Genomic DNA, 17604 nt, shown 5'->3' with positions numbered 1-17604 from the left:
GGAGAGTTAGAAAAATCTCGCTCAGAAAAAGGGGAAGTCAGCCTGTCAACAGCAGCCCCAAGACCAGAGGAGGTGTGGGGGGGATCCCCTTGTCTGGATACCCGGAGGAGTGGGGGCTAATCAGCCACGTATCTGGGGTGCTTTCCTTTGGATTGCTGCACTGAGCAGGGGCTGGACTGGATGACCTCAGGGAACATTTCAAACTGCAAGAATCCCTCCGTGACATCCGTCCTGGCAGAGAGTATATCCGTCAACTTCTTTTGTGCAAACAAGCTACTTCCTGATCCCTAGGCACAAAAATCCCTTCTCACACAGAGCCTTTTCTCCCACTGCCCCCCCCACAGAAATCCCCCCCTTTCCTTGCCTATAAATGCCTCCGTTCCCCTCCCAGGAGGAAAGCCTGGAGTTGCCTCTGAGCAGAGTTGCTACCTGTGGAGGCTGAGGGACAGGTGAGTGCGGCTCTTCCACCTGTGGGCACCTGACAGGTGAGGCCCCTGCATAAGATCCCTATTGCCCCCCCTCTCTCTCCTTTACAGAGCAATGCAGGATTCACTGTGATCCCCCCCACCCCCTCAAGGCTGCTGCATGACCTACTTTCCTCTCCCCCCCCCCCAGTTCTCTCTGCAGGGAAGGAAGGAAGACCATGGGGCGATTCATCTCCGTCAGTTTCGGCTTGCTGGTCGTGTTCCTCTCCCTGAGTGGTGAGTTCGAGCAGGGTCTCTCGTGTCCGGAGAGGCCAAAGCTCTCACATATCCAACCCCTTCCTGATTTGAACCCCCCCCCCCCGAATCCTCTCCCCAAAGTTTCTTTTATTGTTTGGCTCATTCTGCCCTTCGGATCTCAGCTTCTCTCTCCGCCCCAAGACTCAGGACTGCGAGCAACGATGCAAAACCAAAGCGAAATTAGCACCCCTGAAATGCAGAATGAATTAATTAAGAATGAAGTTCAACCCTTGGGGAAAAAGCTTGCATTGATGAATTAAAAGTAGAGTGCCCCTCCCCCACCTCTTGCTAGGGATTTCTCTCCATGGTGGCCACACAGCGGGTCTGAAGACCTTTCCCCATCTGCTGAAGAGCTGAGCCCCTGCTGGGGGCATCTTCAGAGGGGCCCTTCTTGGGAGGGGGACCAGGGGGGCAGCCCCACTGGAAATCTGCCACTGAACCCCTGTAGTTGTTTAGGGGAACCCAGGAGGCAAGAGGAGATCCCTTAGGACGGACCCACCGGATCCCCCTTCCTTTGCACTGGTCAACAGCCTGGCTGCTTCCTTCCGCAGAAATTGCAAATTTAGGAGGCTTTCAAGGGTGGCCCCACATCAAGGACATTGCAGTAGTCTGCATAGGTTGCATCCAAAGTGGGGATAATTCTTGCTAACTCTTAATTGGTCAAGAAGCTTCACGGTTTTTATTTATTTATTTATTATTTATTCCTGTGTATCCTGTCACCACGATGTAAAAAAGATGTCAAGACTCTAGAAAGAGTACAGAGAAGAGCAACAAAGATGATTGGGGGACTGGAGGCTAAAAGATATAAGGAACGGTTGCTGGAATTGGGTATGTGTAGTTTAATGAAGAGAAGGACGAGGGGGGACATGATAGCAGTCTTCCAATATCTCAGGGGCTGCCCCCAAAGAAGAGGGAGTTAAGCTAGTCTCCAAAGCACCTGAAAGCAGGACAAGAAGCAACAGATGGAAACTAACCAATGAAAGAAGTAACCTAGAACTAAGGAGAAACTTCCTGACAGTCAGAACAATTAACCAGTGGAACAACCTGCCTCCAGAGGTGGTGAATGCTCCAACACTGGAAGTTTTTAAGAGGAGAGTGGACAGCCATTTGTCTGAAATGGTATAGGGTTTCCTGCCTGAGGAAGGGGTTGGACTAGATGACCTCCAAGGTCCCTTCCAACTTATTATTATTATTATTATTATTATTATTATTATTATTATTATTATTATTATTATTATTATTATTATTATTATTATTACCAATAGCTCAAGGCAGCGAACATAGCTGATATTCTTTCCTCCTTCAGTTTTCCCACAACAACAACCCTGTGAGGTGCATTAAGCAGAGAGTGATTGACAGAAAGTCACCCTGCTTTCGTGACTAAGGCGGGACTAGAACTCCCCATCTCCTTGTGATTGGCCCAAAGTCACCCAGCTAACCTCCAGGGCTAAAGCGGGACTAGAACTCCTGGACTCCCGCTTTCTAGCCAGGTGCTCTAACCACTAGGCCAAATTGGCTTAGTTGGGGACCTGAGGCCCAGGCAGGTCTGCAAAGGTTAATCTATTCGTGAAGGAACCCAATTTCCACCTTTGCACGTTCACTGAATGAAAAAAGCAACCAACGTGGACAGAGTGAAAGCAGACATGCAGCTTCCAGGGAATTAACCAAGGTTAGCTCTAACCGAGGTTTGGATGATCTGCAAAGGAAGCTGCAAGTCAGTTGCAATTTATTGTCATCAAAGATCTTTGCAACACAGCAGGTTAAGAGTGGTCCGCAGACCCAGTTCTCCTCTGTGAGGTGATCTCACGAGGACGATGGATCGTTAAAGGTGCTTCCAAGTAAAAGCATCACGCAGAGATGCAATCATATTAGCTTTATTCAATGATAGATTAAAGAGAAAGAAATACTTGGCATGAAAGCATTCATGCCTGCATGTGAGAGAGAAATAAAATAAAACAAGCTAGCATTACATAACTAAAATAGAAGAAGAACTAGGAGCTAGGAGTAGAATTTTAAGAAGCTAGAACTACAACAAAGAGCAGCCCCTCGTGCAGAGGTATTTATGGGGGGTCTTGGTCCCTCCCTGACCATAAAACTCTCTCGCCAATGGGGCTGTCGGGTCTGAGACCCTTGGCTCATCAGTGGAAGCAAAGAAGCCTCTTTGCTCCCATCTGATGACCTTTTTGGGGAACTGCCATGGCTGGCACAAAACATCTAACATCCTCCTCCTCCATTCCTCCTCTCTCCTCCCCCTCCTCCTCCTTGCTCTTCCTCCTCCTCTCTTCTCATTGGGCCTCCTATCTTCCCACACAGGAACTGAAGCTGGTTTCTGTTGTCCCAATGGTTGGTCCTCCTTTGGTGAGCATTGCTATAAGGTCATCGAACCACTCAAAAACTGGACTGATGCCGAGGTGAGACATGCATGTGTGCCTGTGGAAGTTCCCGCCCAGGCAGGGGAGATGTGTAGGGAGAGCCTTGCAAAGCTCCCAGGTCCCCTCTGGCTACGAGGAGATGGAGGGAGACTCACCTGGGGGTTCAAAAAGGGAGCAAAGCCCCCGATTTTGGGGACCTCTGAGACGCAGATATCCCAAGGACTCTTCCTCTGAGCCCCTTTGAGCTTCCCTTCTCCACCCTTTGAGCCAGCAGGAAACGGTGCCAGGATCGTGTTTGCTGCCCCCCCCCTCGCTCCCCGGATGCTGGACCCTCCGCTGCCTCTGGGCAGAAGGTGGGCGGAGGGCAGCAGCCTCATCTGGGGCCGATGAAGGGCCGGGATTTGCACCTCTCCTGGCTTGTTTTCCTCCCCTCCTGCCCTACATCTCCCCCAATGCCTTTCCTTAATGTGGCCTTTTCTTAAATTTGTTTTTATTCCACTTTGCTTATTTTTTACAAATAACCTCAAGGTGGCCAGCACACACAATCATCCTTTGTCCTTCTGTTTTCCCCAGAACAACAACCCTGTGAGGTGGACTGGTCTGAGAGGGAGGGACTGGCCCAAACTCACCCGGCGACTTTCACGCCTCAGGCGGAACTAGAACTCCCGCCTCCTGGCTGCGAGCCTGGTGCCTCCCCCACTAGGCCAGCTGGCTCTCAGCTTCCTTTTGGGGGAGGAGAAAGCAGGTTTTGGCAGACGCCATCGGAGGGATCAGAGACCTGTCAAAACCCATTTCAGGCTGGAGAAGTGAGAGGCGTTGGGGGGGATCAGGGAGGGGTCTAGTCCAGTTAGGCAGCCTCCCCCTTCCTGGACAGCCCTTTGTCCGGAATGACGTAGGGGGGTGGACTAGAAGACCTCCAAGGGCCCTTCCCTCTCTGTGAGGCTGTTATCCCGCAGAGGTGAGGCCTGAGTGTGCCTGGAGGTCTCGGATGCTCTGAAAAGCCAGGCAGTAGCTGGCTGGGAGGCCTCCCCAAATCTGGAAGGCTGAGCTGCATTTGCCCCCACCCCAAGATTCTGCAAACTCTTTTTTCCGCTCCTCCCTCTCGGAAACTCAGAGGAGGAGGGGGAGGAGGAGGAGGACAGGGAGCAGGCGGAGAGTGGGGTCTGCAGAGCCCCCTGCCGCAAAGGCTGGTCCCGGGTTCAGTCCGGGGCCTCTGTTGAGGGTCCTGAAGCCGAAAGAGGCTTTGCTCAAAAACTGCCTCTTCAGGGAGGGCAACTGCGGGTCTCAAGGAGATGGGGAGGGTGGCCAGGATCAGCCAGTCAGAGCCCTGCTCTGTTCTCGGAGGCAGAAAGACACGCGCGCGCACACACACACACACACACACACACCCCACACCATATAGACACAAATCTGCTTCTCAGCTGAAGAAGTGTCTTTCTCTCTTGTTGGTCTCTCCCAGAAATTCTGCACACAACAGCACAAAGGCAGCCATCTGGCCTCCATCCACAGCAGTGAAGAAGAAGCTTTTGTGTCAAAGGTGGCCTCCAAAGTTTTGAAATTCGGTTCTGTGTGGATCGGACTGAATGATCCATGGAATGTAGGTCCTCTCGAATGCTAATCTTTTACTGTTTCTCAGGAGGGTTTTTTAATAGATGTTATTAGTTTTTATAGGGTTAGGGATAAGGTGGGTCAGGATTAGGGTTGGGATTTGGGTTAGGGTTGGGGGTTTTTTTGTGTTTTGTTTTAAAATCACATTTATATCCCGCCCTTCTCCGAAGACTCAGGGCGGCTCACAATCTAAGCACAAAACAATGTGCTTAGCAATAGCCTTCATTCTATGTATATGCCTGCTTATTAGGGCTTTCGGGGGCCCCCAAGTGGCATTATTACAAAAAAAAAGTTTATATAGTTTTTGATAAAATAGCTTGTTTGTCATTTATTTCCACCATTAATATTCCCCCCTCTTCATCCGCGTAAATTTCTTTGGGATTCATTGTTTCTTTAATATATAGAGCTGCTCCTCTTTTCTTTTGAAGTGCTAATACAAAGTAAAGTTTGCCAATTTTCAGTTGTTCTAACAATTTATAATGTTGTCTCTTAACGTGTGTTTCTTGAAGACAAATTATATCCATTTTTAATTTTTGTAATCATGTGTTACTCGTCCCAGCTTCTGCCAACCTAGCAGTTCGAAAGCACGTAAAAATGCAAGTAGAAAAATAGGGACCGCTATGGTGGGAAGGTAACAGCGCTCCGTGCGCCTTTGGCGTCTAGTCATGCCAGCCACGTGACCACGGAGACGTCCTCGGACAAGCGCCGGCTCTTCGGCTTTGAAACGGAGATGAGCACCGGCCCCTAGAGTCGGAAACAACTAGCACGCATGTGCGGGGGAACCTTTACCTTTTAGTCCATTTATATTCATTGACAAAATCCCACTCTCCTCCATCTCTTTCAGTTATATCTAGGTCTTAATCTTCTAGTCAATCTTAACTGTCTCTGATCTCTTCGTCTTGCTCCTTCTTCTGTATATGTGTTTTTAATTTCTTCCTCCTCTCTTAGTTTGACTGCTCCTTCTACTACCATTTCTTCCTGTTTCTTTCCCCCACTAATGGACCAATCATTTCCTTAACTTTTTTCTTGTTTTTTACATGTTGAAAGAAGCTTCTTTTGTTATTTTTTACTTTGGTCACAAGCCTTAGTTCATTTTGAGCCTTAGCTTTCCTCACTTCATCTTTGCAGGCTCGGACTATTTGCTGATATTCTGCCTTATTTATGTGCCCCTCTTTCTACTTTTTATACTTGTCCTTTTTATCTTTCAATTTATCAGAGAGTTCTTTATGCAGCCATGCTGGTTTCTTTTGAGACCTGTTATTTGTCTTCTTTGTTGGTATTGTGCTAGACTGGGCTTTTATTATCTCATTTTTCAAAATTTCCCAAGCTTCTTGAGTTGTTTTCCCCTTGAGGATTCTCATCCATGGAATCCTTCCCAAGCTCTCTCTAAGTTTATTGAAATTAGCTCTCTTAAAATCCAAGACTCTAGTTGGGCTGTGTTCTATTGCTTGTGCCTCCAGAATGTTGAATTCCAATATTGCATGATCACTTCCCCCCAAGGTTCCTGTGGCTTCGACACTTTCTATCATTTCATCTCTGTTAGTGAGGATTAAATCCAATATGGCTAATCCCCTAGTTCCCTTCTCTACTTTTTGGGAGAGAAAGTTGTCTGCTAGGTTTGTCAGGAATCTGTTTGATCTTCCACTTGGTGCAGAGTTTGTCTCCCAGTTGATGTCAGGGTAATTAAAGTTCCCCATTACTATTGTGATGTGCTTCCTACATACCTTAGTTAGCTGACTAGCAAAATTTCATATATTTCCTCTGTTTGGTTGGGTGGCCTATAGCAGGGCTTTTCAACCAGTGGTACGGTTACCGCCTGTGGTACATTGGCACCTGGCAGGTGGTACGCAACTATCCTAGAAAAGTGGTAGCAGGGGAGGGGAATGAGCTGAACCGGTGGCAGCACCACACAGGCCTGAGTGAGAGATGGCTGGAGCTGCAGGGCTCGGCGGAAGCACCAGGATCAGCACCAGGCTCCAGGATCAGCGCCGGGTGGGCAGGCAGGTGTCTTGCTCAGCTGTGGCTTGGGGGGCACTTTTTTCAGTGCCATTGTGACTTTGAACAGTCACTAAGCGAACTGTTGTAAGTCAAGGACTACTTGTACTTCATCACTTTTTCCCTTTTTTTGTCATCAGGTTTTTGACACCTTGCTAGGCGACTGGTGGTACTCGGATGTCGCCATATCCTAAAAGTGGTACAATGGATGAAAAGGTTGAAAAGCCCTGGCTTATAGTATACACCTATGGCAATGTCATTCCCCCCCTTTTATATTGACCCAAATGCATTCAAGACAGTTTTCATTATTGTTTAGCTCTATTTCTGTAGAGATGTAGTTATTTCTTATAGAGAGAGCAACTCCACCTAGTTCGAGGACTACAATTTCTTTTTCTTTGTATTTCAAAGGTTCACTTCTTACTTTTCTCAAAATCTCGTCTCCTTTAGATCTGTTAAGAAATCTAACATGCACTTCCCTGGGGACTTTATTTCTTCTAGCATAGTTTGAGTTAACTCCATAGATCTGGTCTAATTCTCCTTCCATTTGCTGTTTCCCAGTTCCTAATGCATCTGCCAATAATTCAGTTATCAAGCCTAGCAGATCCTCTTCCTTATCTTCCATTATATTTTGAAACCTTAAAAAGTATGAAGCTGTTTCCATCTCTATCCCCGCTATCGAGTCTTCTAGTTCTTCATTTATTTGGATAAACTTCTGATTTTCATCTTGTAAAATTTCTAGTTTCTGGTCAGCCTCAGCTGATTTATCTTCTATCTTTTGAATTCTTTGCTATTTAAAATTTTCAAATTGAGAATCCGTATTATTTTTTTATTCATTTTATCAAAATCACTTTTCAACTCCACATGGTTTTTCGATGTGACCGCCACGTGAGTAGAGATTGCCTCTCGAATTGCTTCTTGTTGAAGCATCGTATATATTGTTCTCTGACAGTCTGGACGTGTAGAAGCTGAAGATCCTTTTTTTTTCTAACTTTAGATACGTTTGGAGCGTTCATCTTTATCTTTAAATCATACATTGTAATCCACCAAGTAAGTCGAAATTTATAATCCAATAAGCTCCTAACAAATAGGAAAGGTAAACAATAAAAATAGTAAATAGTGAAAAAGAGCAGAAGGGCAAAAAGAAAAAAAAAGAAAAAAATACGAAAATTTGTAATGCAAAGTATTCTGGTTCAGAGGGGTTTCTTGTTATTCACTCTTTCAAAACAGCTTATAAAGATTCCAGGTCAAGCGGTATTTGTAATCCAGAGAAGTCCGATGACTTCAAACATCGTTTTTATTTATAATCAGGGCTTTTTTTGGTCATAGAACGCTCAGAACGGAGTTCCGGCACCTTTTTTGGATGAAACCTTGTAGGGTAGGCAAGGTTGTATGATATATGTGAGTTCCGGCACCTTTTTCTTTTACCAAAAAAAGCACTGTTTATAATTATAATCCATGCTGTAAGACAGGGCAATCCAAAAAGGGTCTTTCTTTCCCAGCCACAGGACTTTAAATTCCAAGGACACCAAGATATTTAAAATATAAGCAATGTCTAGGCATACAGCCAAGTTTTACTCTGATCAGAACAGACTGCATATAGTTCTCGGTTTTGCCACTAGATGTCACTAGATGTCCATTCCCACCATACTTTCAAAAAGTTTAAGAAGTTAAAATCCCGCTGGTTTTCAAACAAGAAATAAACAAAAAGGCTCTATAAAACCAAAAGTTTTCCAGGAGGGTTTTTTTTAAGGTTCGTCTGGTGGGAGGCCAAGGTCTCTGTCTCCAACGTTCTTGCCTTGGACAACGGCCGAGAAAACCAAAGCAGAAATCCTTGAACTGCCATTCTGTCTCTCTCTCTCTCTCTGCCCCCCTCACCCAATCCTTCCCTCCTCCTGGGGGACCCAGCGCTCTCCTGAAGGGCCGCATCCTGCCCTGGCCCCCATCTCGGCCTCCAGGCCTTCCTCCCTCTTGAGGGCGCCTTGGATGGCCCCCAAACCTGGGGGAGACTCCGCTGGGCCTTCCACTCAGGGGCTTTAGAGGTCCGGCCGGGGGGGGGCTGTTCTTTCCTCCCCCCTCTTTATTTAACACAGAAATTCCTCGTTTCTGTCACCGGCAGGATTTTGTCCCCTGCTCTGTTGCATTTTCAGCTCTAGAAAAAAGCTCGATCATCTGCAAAGGAGGGGAGTTTCCCCGGAGTTGAAATCAGCTCCTGGTGACTTTGTGAATAGAAATATGAATTTCTGGCAACAAGAGCGAAGTAGCTCATCCGAATACGTGACTGAAGATATCCAGGATGCTTTTCTCTTCCCGAGAGTCCCCCGTAGCCCTGGGTTCTAATTCTGCTTCCCCCATGCAGGGACTGATGGGCTTTGAGGCGGTTTCTCTTCCGGAGACCAATGAGTGTCGTTCGGAGCGGTCACCACGTTGGGTATCGGGCAAAGTGGCCTCAAGCTGAGCTGGTGACTCCTCGGACACCTCCGGGCCGTTTCCTCCTCGTTTCCCTCTGGATCTCCTGACTGTCCCCTCCCCAAGCGGTCACCAAGTGTGACCCTGCTTAGCTGCTCCGGGTCAAGTGAGGCTCATGGAGAGAGAGAGAGAGAGAGAGAGAGAGAGAGAGAGAGAGAGAGAGAGAGAGAGAGAGAGAGAGAGAGAGAGAGAGAGAGAGAGAGAGAGAGGGGGGGGGGAGGAAAGAGAGAGGGGGGGAAGGAGGGGGGATACATTTGCTCTTCCCCTTTAAGCTCGGCCAACTTTTCTCTCTCTGTCCCTGGGCCCTGCATGGCCAGAGCCCCCTCCTCAATCAGCTCAGGGGGCTTCCTTGTCTTTCCAGGATTGCCACTGGGAGTGGAGTGATAATGCCAAGTTTGACTACAAAGCCATGACTCGAAGACCCTATTGTACAGTAATGGTACTCAAGCCAGGTAAGTTAATGTGGTGGTGCAAACCTTGTTACGTCAAGCAGGGTGTGTTTCCCCCTGGTTCCACAAATGATAAATGATGGTCAAGAAAGTAGCTGGCTGGGCAGGACCGTTCTGACCAGTGTTTATTGACGGCAATTAACAGCAAATAAAGTCAGCACTGGGAGTGACTTTCTCCCAGTGCCTTATATACAGGCAATCCCCTTAGCTCCACCACCCCCCATCCAACCAGCCGGCTTCCCTCCCTAAAACCAGCTTAGCTGGCCTCCGCCTTCCCCTCCAGCGTTGTCTCCAGCAGTCCAGCATGCAGCCAGGGGCCTCAGCTGTTCAGTGGCCTTAGAGAGACCAGTCAGCTTGCTTGGAGGTCAGGCAGAGGGATTCCCAGGCAAAGGGGGATTCCCCTCCCTTTCCCTTCCCTGAAGTGGCAAGCCCACAGGGCTTGACACCCTCCATGGAGACCCAAGGGATCCTTCTCTCAACCCCTTGGCCACTGGTGACCTTCCTTGACCTCCTGGATCTCTGAGCTGCCTCAGTCCCACACTCTGTACAGACAAGGGAACACAACACAACCATGGGACAAACCCTTAAAAACGAGACTGGAGCTCTATATGAAAATTATTATGGGGGCATCAGCCCATAATTAAACTAACAAGCTCCGTCTTAACCTAGTTCCAAAAGCCATCATTGTCTCAGGGCATCTGGCTTTTTCCTCTTTCCTGCCTTGCCACTGAAAAGATCTTCTTGGACTCTTGGGGAATCTCTGCAAAAAGTGATCAAAATTTTTCTTTTGCTGCCCAGATAACATCTATTGGATCAATAGTGGTTGCGAAAAGTCTGCATCTTTCGTCTGCAAGTTCCGGGCATAGCCTGAAGATCCAGCTGTGCGAACTCTGGAGAAGCAAAGAAGCCCCCCACCCCACCCGACCCCACCCCCACCTGCCGCCATCTCTGCTCTGCCCCCTTCGCTCAAAGGAGGCTCTCTGTAGCCGGGATCTGGTTTTGCTGCTCCTGATGGGCCTGGAGGTCCAATAAATTCTGCCCAGCACGACTGGCCTTCTTTCTTTGGGGCACCCAGGAGACGGTCGAGGCGTGAAGCTCAAGACCCCCCAGCCCCCTTCGTGGCAGGGCTCGGCCTTAAGGGGGGAGGGCGACTCTTAGGTGGGACCACCCACTCAGGCGCAGATGCTTTCCTCCCGTCCCCCTCCCTGGATCCGAAGGGGGTGGAACCTGCTGGGCCTCAGCACCCCTTCCCTGCCCCCAGAGCCGATTGGCAACCCCAGTGCCCCCCCTGGGCAAGATGGCGGCATCCCACTAAAGAAGGCAGGGGGGTGGGAGGGGGGGTGGGTCCAGGAGGCGCTTTCCGGGTGTTGAGTTTTCCAACTAGCAGCTGAAGCCCCTACTCTGGGAATTTGGGGATCCCTCTCAGGCACCCCGAGATCGTGGAGAAACGGATTGTCTATTTACTCTGCGGAGTTGAATTGGGCTTCAGGATGGGCCCCTCAGGAGGGATTTCCTGGCAAACCTTCTCCCCGGAAAAGGAAGTCCAGGAATTCCGGGTGCAGCTACCAAGATTCAGGCACTGGGAAACGGGGATCTTAAGACCTGGGAGAGTTCTTGCCTGGCTGTCTGGGATCGGTTGGTGCCTGCTGGAGCCCGGAAGTGGGCAGGGGCCGGGAGGGTCTCAGGGCCCCCAGCTGCCAGTTCCCTCTTCGTCCTTTTCAGGAATCCCTGGCTGGCCCCCTCCTTAAAAAAGCCACCCCTGCTTCATCCAGTTGCCAATCTCCCCGTTCCAGGGATGGTTGTGGAAAAGGGTCCCGGGTGACGGAGACCCCCCAGCCAGGATTCAGGCCCGGTTCTGGGGGAGAAAGAGCACCAGGCTCAATTGCTGAGGACCTCCGGCAAGAGTGGGGAGGGGTAGGATTAGGAATAGGATTTATTAAATTTATATGCCGCCCTTCTCCCCAAGGACTCAGGGCAGCTCACAACAATAAAAATTGAGAGACATAAAATACAAAAATTAAAAAAGAATTAAACAATGAATGTAATAAATAAATGACAATTTAACCCAATAAAAGCCATATTTAAAACCATAGTCAGTCCAGGCCCGCTTGTTGGAACAACCATGTCTTCAGGTCATGGCGGAAGGATCGAAGGTCAGGGTCCGACCGCAGCTCCGGAGGCAGTTCATTCCAGAGGGTCGGTGCGCCCACAGAGAAGGCTCTCCCCCTGGGGGTTGCCAGCCGGCATTGCCGGGCCGACGGCACCCTGAGGAGGCTGACTCTGTGGGAGCGAACCGGGCGAAGGGAGGTTGACAATGGCAGCAGGTGGTCTTGCAAGTACCCCGGGCCTAAGCCACGTAGGGCTTTAAAGGTGATTATCAGCACCTTGAATCGCACCCGGAGGGCAACCGGAAGCCAATGCAGCTCGCGCAGGAGAGGTGTAACATGGGAGTATCGAGATACTCCCATAAGCACCTGCGCGGCTGCATTTTGCACCAGCTGAAGCCTCCGGGTGAATTTCAAGGGCAGCCCCATGTAGAGAGCATTGCAGTAATCCAGACGAGAAGTGACAAGGGCGTGGGTGACCGTGCCACCACCCTCGCCCTCCGGCAGCGCTCAGTGGCCCTCGATCCCATCGACCGCGGCATCCTTTGGGGCCGGCCCTGTTCTGCGCTGGTTCGACTCCTTTCTCCATGGCCGGCCTCAGCCGGTCTGGACAGGGAGCCGGAGGTCCACCCCTGGGCTGCGGTGTTGTGGTGTGCTGCAGGGCTGAGTCCTCCATCCGGCTGGGAGACCCTTTGCGGACCTTTGAGTTGTGCTCCAGTCGTGGCCTTTCTCAGATTGGGCATTTCAGATGCCCTTCAAGGTGTGGTGATGACCTTTCAAGGCCTCCATTGCAGGGTCCAGGCTGCTCTGGGGACCCTCCTAACCCACTGGGCTTGGCCCCTCCCACCCAGGAGAAGGGCCTTCTCTGCTGCTGCCCCTCCCTGTGGAATATCTTGCACCCCCCCAGGAATGAGATGGGCCCCAACCCAACCCTCCTCTCCTTCTACAAGGGCCTAAAGACATGGCTCTGCCTTGGGACCCCAATGGGGGAGCATCACAATGGGGGGGGGGAATCAATTAACAACAGGTGCCACCTCCACATCCCACCCTCCCCAACCTTTAATTGGCCCCCTTTATTTTGTTGTGTGTACTATTGTACTACCTTGTTGTGACTGTTAGCTGCCCAGAGCTGCCCTGAAGTAAGATGGGCGGCCGACCAAGTCTATAAATAACTAGAATATATAATAATAAACCTCCTGGGGATAAGATAAGAAGACTCTCCCCCTGAAGGCGTGGGCTCTCCGTCTTGGGGGGTCTCACGGGGGGGGGGCTTTGGAGACGATGGTTGTGCTGTTGTGGTGCAGAGGGCGGACCAGCTTCAAACATTGGACGCTTCAAAAAGGGAAGACAGAAATTAGCAAAATCAGCTGCTTCTAGGAAGGTTTGGAAGGAGAGTTCAGCCCTGGAAAAGACCCAGCTGAGCCCCTCACAGCAGCCAAACCTCAGCTAGATTCAGACAACCGCTTGATCAGCTCTCAGAAATATCCCACCTTGTTTTTAACACAATCCATAATTCTTGGCTAGTTATTCTGCAGCTTAGAGTGTAATGGAGAGAAAGCCAGGATGGGGGGGGGGGTTCCCATCTGGCTGCAGCTGGGGGAGTCTAGAAGGGGGGGGTTTCACGGCCACATTAAAAGGGCCATATGAAAAGTGATTGGTAAAAGTTTGCAGATGACACCAAACTGGTGGGAGTAGCCAACACCCCAGAAGACAAACTCAGGATTGAAAAAAGATCTTGACAAGCTTGAACAATGGGCCCTAAACAGCAAAATGAGTTTTAATGTGGAGAAAAGTAAAGTTTTACATTTAGATATAAGTACAGATGAGGTGAGTTCTGGCTCAAAACCATCCACTCTGAAAGGGACCTTGCAGTCTACCTAGTGGACGACCGCTTGACCATGAGCCATCCGTGTGCAGCCGCCGCCAAAAAAGCTAATACAATCCTGGTTTGCATAAACAGAGGCATAGAATCAAGGTCACGCGAAGTGGTGGAGCAGTGGGCTAATGCCTCCTTAAGTAACACCAGCTGCCTGCCATGAGTGCAGGTTCGCATCCCACCAGGCTCAAGGTTGACTCAGCCTTCCATCCTTCCCAGGTCGGTAAAATGAGGACCCAGATTGTTGGGGGCAATTAAGCTGACTTTGTAATAATGCCGCTTGGTGTGTGTGTGTGAAAGCCCTAATAAGCAGGCATATACATAGAATGAAGGCTACTGCTAAGCTTGTAAGCCGCCCTGAGTCTTCGGAGAAGGGCGGGATATAAATGGAATTAAAATAAAAAAAAATAAAAAAAAATTTGTACCTCTTTATAAAGCCCTAGTGAGGCTACACCAGGAATGCTGCAGCCAATTTTGTTCCCCATATCGCAAAAAAGATGTTGAGACTTTGGGAAAAGCAACTAAGATCATCCAAGGCCTGGAGACTAAAACACACGAAGAACGGCTACAGGACTTGGTTTGGCTAAGAAAAGGGGAGACAGGATAGCAGCGTTCCCGTATCTGAGGGGCTGCCAGAAAGAAGAGGAGGGGGTCCAATTATTCTCCAAAGCAACAGAGGGAAGGATGAGAAACAATGGTTGGAAACTGACCCAAAGAGAGAAGCAAGCTGGAATTAAGGAGAGAGTGAGGACAATTAAGTTGCCTCCAGAAATCATGAGTGCTTCATCACGGGAGGTTTTTAGGAAGAGGCTGGACAGTCGCTTGTCTGAGATGGCATAGGTTCTTCCGCTTGAGTAGGGGGCTGGACTAGAAGACCTCCAAGGTCCCTTCCAGCTCTATTCTATTCTTAGGTTTGGGTGGGGATTTTGCAGACAATTCTGCATTAAAACAGAGGGGCTCGATTTGTGGTTCAATGTTTCTTCACACCCAGCCACCCATTCAGCAGATTGTGTGAACGAGGCAGCCATGCCCTTCTCCTTACCTGGGTCGAGGTCCGGGCGTCTTGTGGGAACGCAGGGATGCCCTCCATTGGGAGGATGCTGGGAGCTGTTCATTCCTGCAGGTTCTGAAGGGAAGTTAGAGAAATCTCGCTCAGAAAAAGAGAAAGTCAGCCTGTCAACAGCAGCCTAAGAACCAGAGGTGTGTGTGGGGGGATCCCCTTGTCTGGATGCCCTCAAGATGTGGGGGCTAATCAGCCACGTATCCGGGGTGCTTTCCTTTGCATTGCTGCCCTGAGCAGGGGCTGGACTGGATGACCTCCAGGAACATTTCAAATTTCAGGAGATCTCCCTGTGAGACCTATCTTGGCAGCATGTAAATCCACAGTCAGATTAACGTTGTTTTGTGCAAACAGGCTCCTTCCTGGGGGCCGGACTACAATTTCCCTTCTTAAGCAAAGCCATTTCTCTGCCAGCCCCCCCCCCAAAAGACACCCCCCTTTTCCTTGCCTATCAACGCCTCCATTCCCCTGGAGTTGCCCCTGAGCAGAATTTTTACCTGTGGAGGCCGAGGGACAGGTGAGTGCAGCTCTTCTACTTGGGAAAGTCAGCCTGTCAACAGCAGCCTAAGACCCAGAGGAGGTGGGGGGGGATCCCCTTGTCTGGATGCCCTCAAGATGTGGGGGCTAATCAGCCACGTATACGGGGTTCCTCCTTTAAATTGCTGCACTGAGCAGGGGCTGGACTGCATGACCTCAAGTAACATTTCAAACTGCAAGATTCCCTCCGTGGCATCCCTCTTGGCAGAGAGTAAATCCATCAACTTCTTTTGTGCAAACAAGCTACTTCCTGATCCCTAGGCACAAAAACCAGTTCTCACACAGAGACTTTTCTCCCACTGCCCCCCCCCCCAGAAATCCACACACACCCTTTCCTTGCCTCCATTCCCCTCGGAGGAGGGAAGCCTGGAGTTGCCTCTGAGCAGACTTGCTACCTGTGGAAGCCGAGGGACAGGTGAGTGTGGCTCTCACACCTTTGGGTCCCACAGATGATCAGCCAGTCGGCCATTCAGGGCTTGATCAGTTTGGGGGCATCCAGGAGGGGAGAGGAGATCCCTTAGGACAGAACCACCTGATTCCCCTGTCTTTTTACCGGTCAACAGATCCTCCTCCCGCTCATATAACAGCAACGGCTTGTCTTTACAGGCCTCAACCTTCCTCAGGTTCACAAAGAAACCTTTCCCTCAGAAAAGTTAACTACTACTAGTAGTAGTAGTAGCAATAGTAGCACGGGCGCTTCTGGGACCATAACCTAACAGGGAACATCACAGCAGCTGTCCAAATGAAGTCAGAGGCGCTGACACAAACTTGTAGTTGTACATAAGTAAATATATTCTGCATTTAAATATACAGCAGACAAGATAGTCAGGTGAACAGAAGCATCCTGAGGTAAATCTCAGGGCCTACAGGGCAAAAGAAAAAAGGCGGGAAAACATGGAACCGCCCCCTGCACACCCAGGGCAACCAATAACAGCACAGATTGTCTCAGGCAGAGTCCAGATTGCCAGCATTGTCCAACCAATCAAGCGCAACCGCGTGTCCTGGATCACTGCCCGACTCTGCAGGCGACCGGGAGTGCGAGTCCTGCCTTAGCCAAGAAAGCCAGCTAGGTGACCTTGGGCCAATCACTAGGCAAAGGGGGAGAGAGACGCAGCACAGGCGCCCCTTCAGTTGGGTCTGGATGTGGAAACCAGGCTAGAAACTGGGAGACGAGGAGTCCTAGTCTTGCCTTAGCCAGGAAAGGTGACCTTGGGCCAATCAGCAGGCAATGGGGAGTTCTAGTATCACCTTGTGCATGAAAAGCCAGCCAGGTGACTTTGGGCTAGACATTCTCCCTCAGCCCAACCTACCTCACAGGGTTGTTGTTGTGGGGAAAATGAGAGGAGGGATTTGTGTTGCATATGTGGGGAAGAGCTCATTCTTTTTACTGACCTGTAGGAAGACATGCTAGCCTGTGAAGCGAATACATTCCGTGAATTTTAATCTCCGGAGCCAGGCTGAAACTTGAGAACTGGATCGAGGAAGCTCTCTGCTCCGCTGAAAACCAGTCCTAACCAGAGTTTGCTGACATGATAGTTACTATAGAGATAACTATCACCTGTAAAGGGTAATTTGTAAACAAGGGCAGGGGGTCTATCTCAGGGGTCCCCAATCTTTCCGGCTTGGCAGACCAGTGGTGTCGGGGGTGGGTGGGCAGAGGGGATGGTTTCACAGGTGCAGGCGTGCCACTTTCACAAATGCAGCTTCCCGGACGTCTTTGCCCACTTCTGCGGCCCAGTTCCAAACGGGTTCCTGACTGGGGGATGGGGGCCCCTGATCTGACTGGCAGGTGGGAGCCCCGAGAGCCTCCCCGCCCCTGCCCACTTCCTGGCTCCAGCAGGCACCAACCGATCCCAGACAGCCAGGCAAGAACTCTCCCAGGTCTTAAGATCCCCGTTTCCCAGTGCCTGAATCTTGGTAGCTGCACCCGGAATTCCTGGACTTCCTTTTCCGGGGAGAAGGTTTGCCAGGAAATCCCTCCTGAGGGGCCCATCCTGAAGCCCAATTCAACTCCGCAGAGTAAATAGACAATCCGTTTCTCCACGATCTCGGGGTGCCTGAGAGGGATCCCCAAATTCCCAGAGTAGGGGCTTTAGCTGCTAGTTGGAAAACTCAAGAACCGGAAAGCACCTCCTGGACCCACCCCCCCTCCCACCCCCCTGCCTTCTTTAGTGGGATGCCGCCATCTTGCCCAGGGGGGGCACGGGGGTGCCAATCGGCTCTGGGGGCAGGGAAGGGGTGCTGAGGCCCAGCAGGTTCCACCCCCTTCGGATCCAGGGAGGGGGACGGGAGGAAAGCATCTGCGCCTGAGTGGGTTTTTCCACCTAAGAGTCGCCCTCCCCCCTTAAGGCCGAGCCCTGCCACGAAGGGGGCTGGGGGGTCTTGAGCTTCGGGCCTCAACCGTCTCCTGGGTG

At 50.3% G+C, this 17604-nt stretch overlaps 4 protein-coding genes across 5 annotated transcripts in view; 3 read left to right on the top strand and 1 right to left on the bottom strand.

Annotated features, from left to right (window-relative positions):
• The window catches only part of LOC310642448 (snaclec A2-like), a 41287-nt gene extending 30623 nt beyond the window's left edge, over positions 1 to 10664 (top strand). Inside the window, exon 7 of the mRNA XM_083366171.1 lies at positions 10536 to 10664. The gene's annotated coding sequence lies outside the window, so the exon portion shown is untranslated. The remainder of the gene's footprint in view (positions 1 to 10535) is intronic.
• LOC310642455 (snaclec coagulation factor X-activating enzyme light chain 1) overlaps positions 1 to 17604 on the top strand; it is a 75390-nt gene that overhangs the window by 30498 nt on the left and 27288 nt on the right. The window lies entirely within an intron of this gene.
• The window catches only part of LOC310642445 (snaclec stejaggregin-A subunit alpha-like), a 39050-nt gene that overhangs the window by 15053 nt on the left and 6393 nt on the right, over positions 1 to 17604 (bottom strand). The gene's annotated exons all lie outside the window — the stretch shown is intronic.
• On the top strand, positions 294 to 10651 carry LOC310642450 (snaclec EMS16 subunit beta-like). 2 transcript variants are annotated; one of them, XM_083366174.1, is made up of 6 exons: positions 294 to 449; positions 616 to 701; positions 3036 to 3133; positions 4554 to 4691; positions 9525 to 9615; positions 10411 to 10651. In XM_083366174.1, exons 2-6 carry the CDS (start codon positions 644 to 646, stop codon positions 10476 to 10478), a joined length of 453 nt encoding a protein of 150 aa, XP_083222300.1. In that variant the 5' UTR covers positions 294 to 449; positions 616 to 643; the 3' UTR covers positions 10479 to 10651. The 2 variants fall into 2 exon arrangements, with proteins under 2 accessions (XP_083222300.1, XP_083222299.1); XM_083366173.1 differs by having other exon boundaries at positions 321 to 485.

Source organism: Vipera ursinii, assembly GCF_947247035.1.
Source record: "Vipera ursinii genome assembly, chromosome: 6".
Taxonomy (NCBI): Eukaryota; Metazoa; Chordata; class Lepidosauria; order Squamata; family Viperidae; genus Vipera; species Vipera ursinii.
Note: the sequence above shows the minus strand (reverse complement) of the source record. Positions and strands in the feature narration are given on the sequence as shown.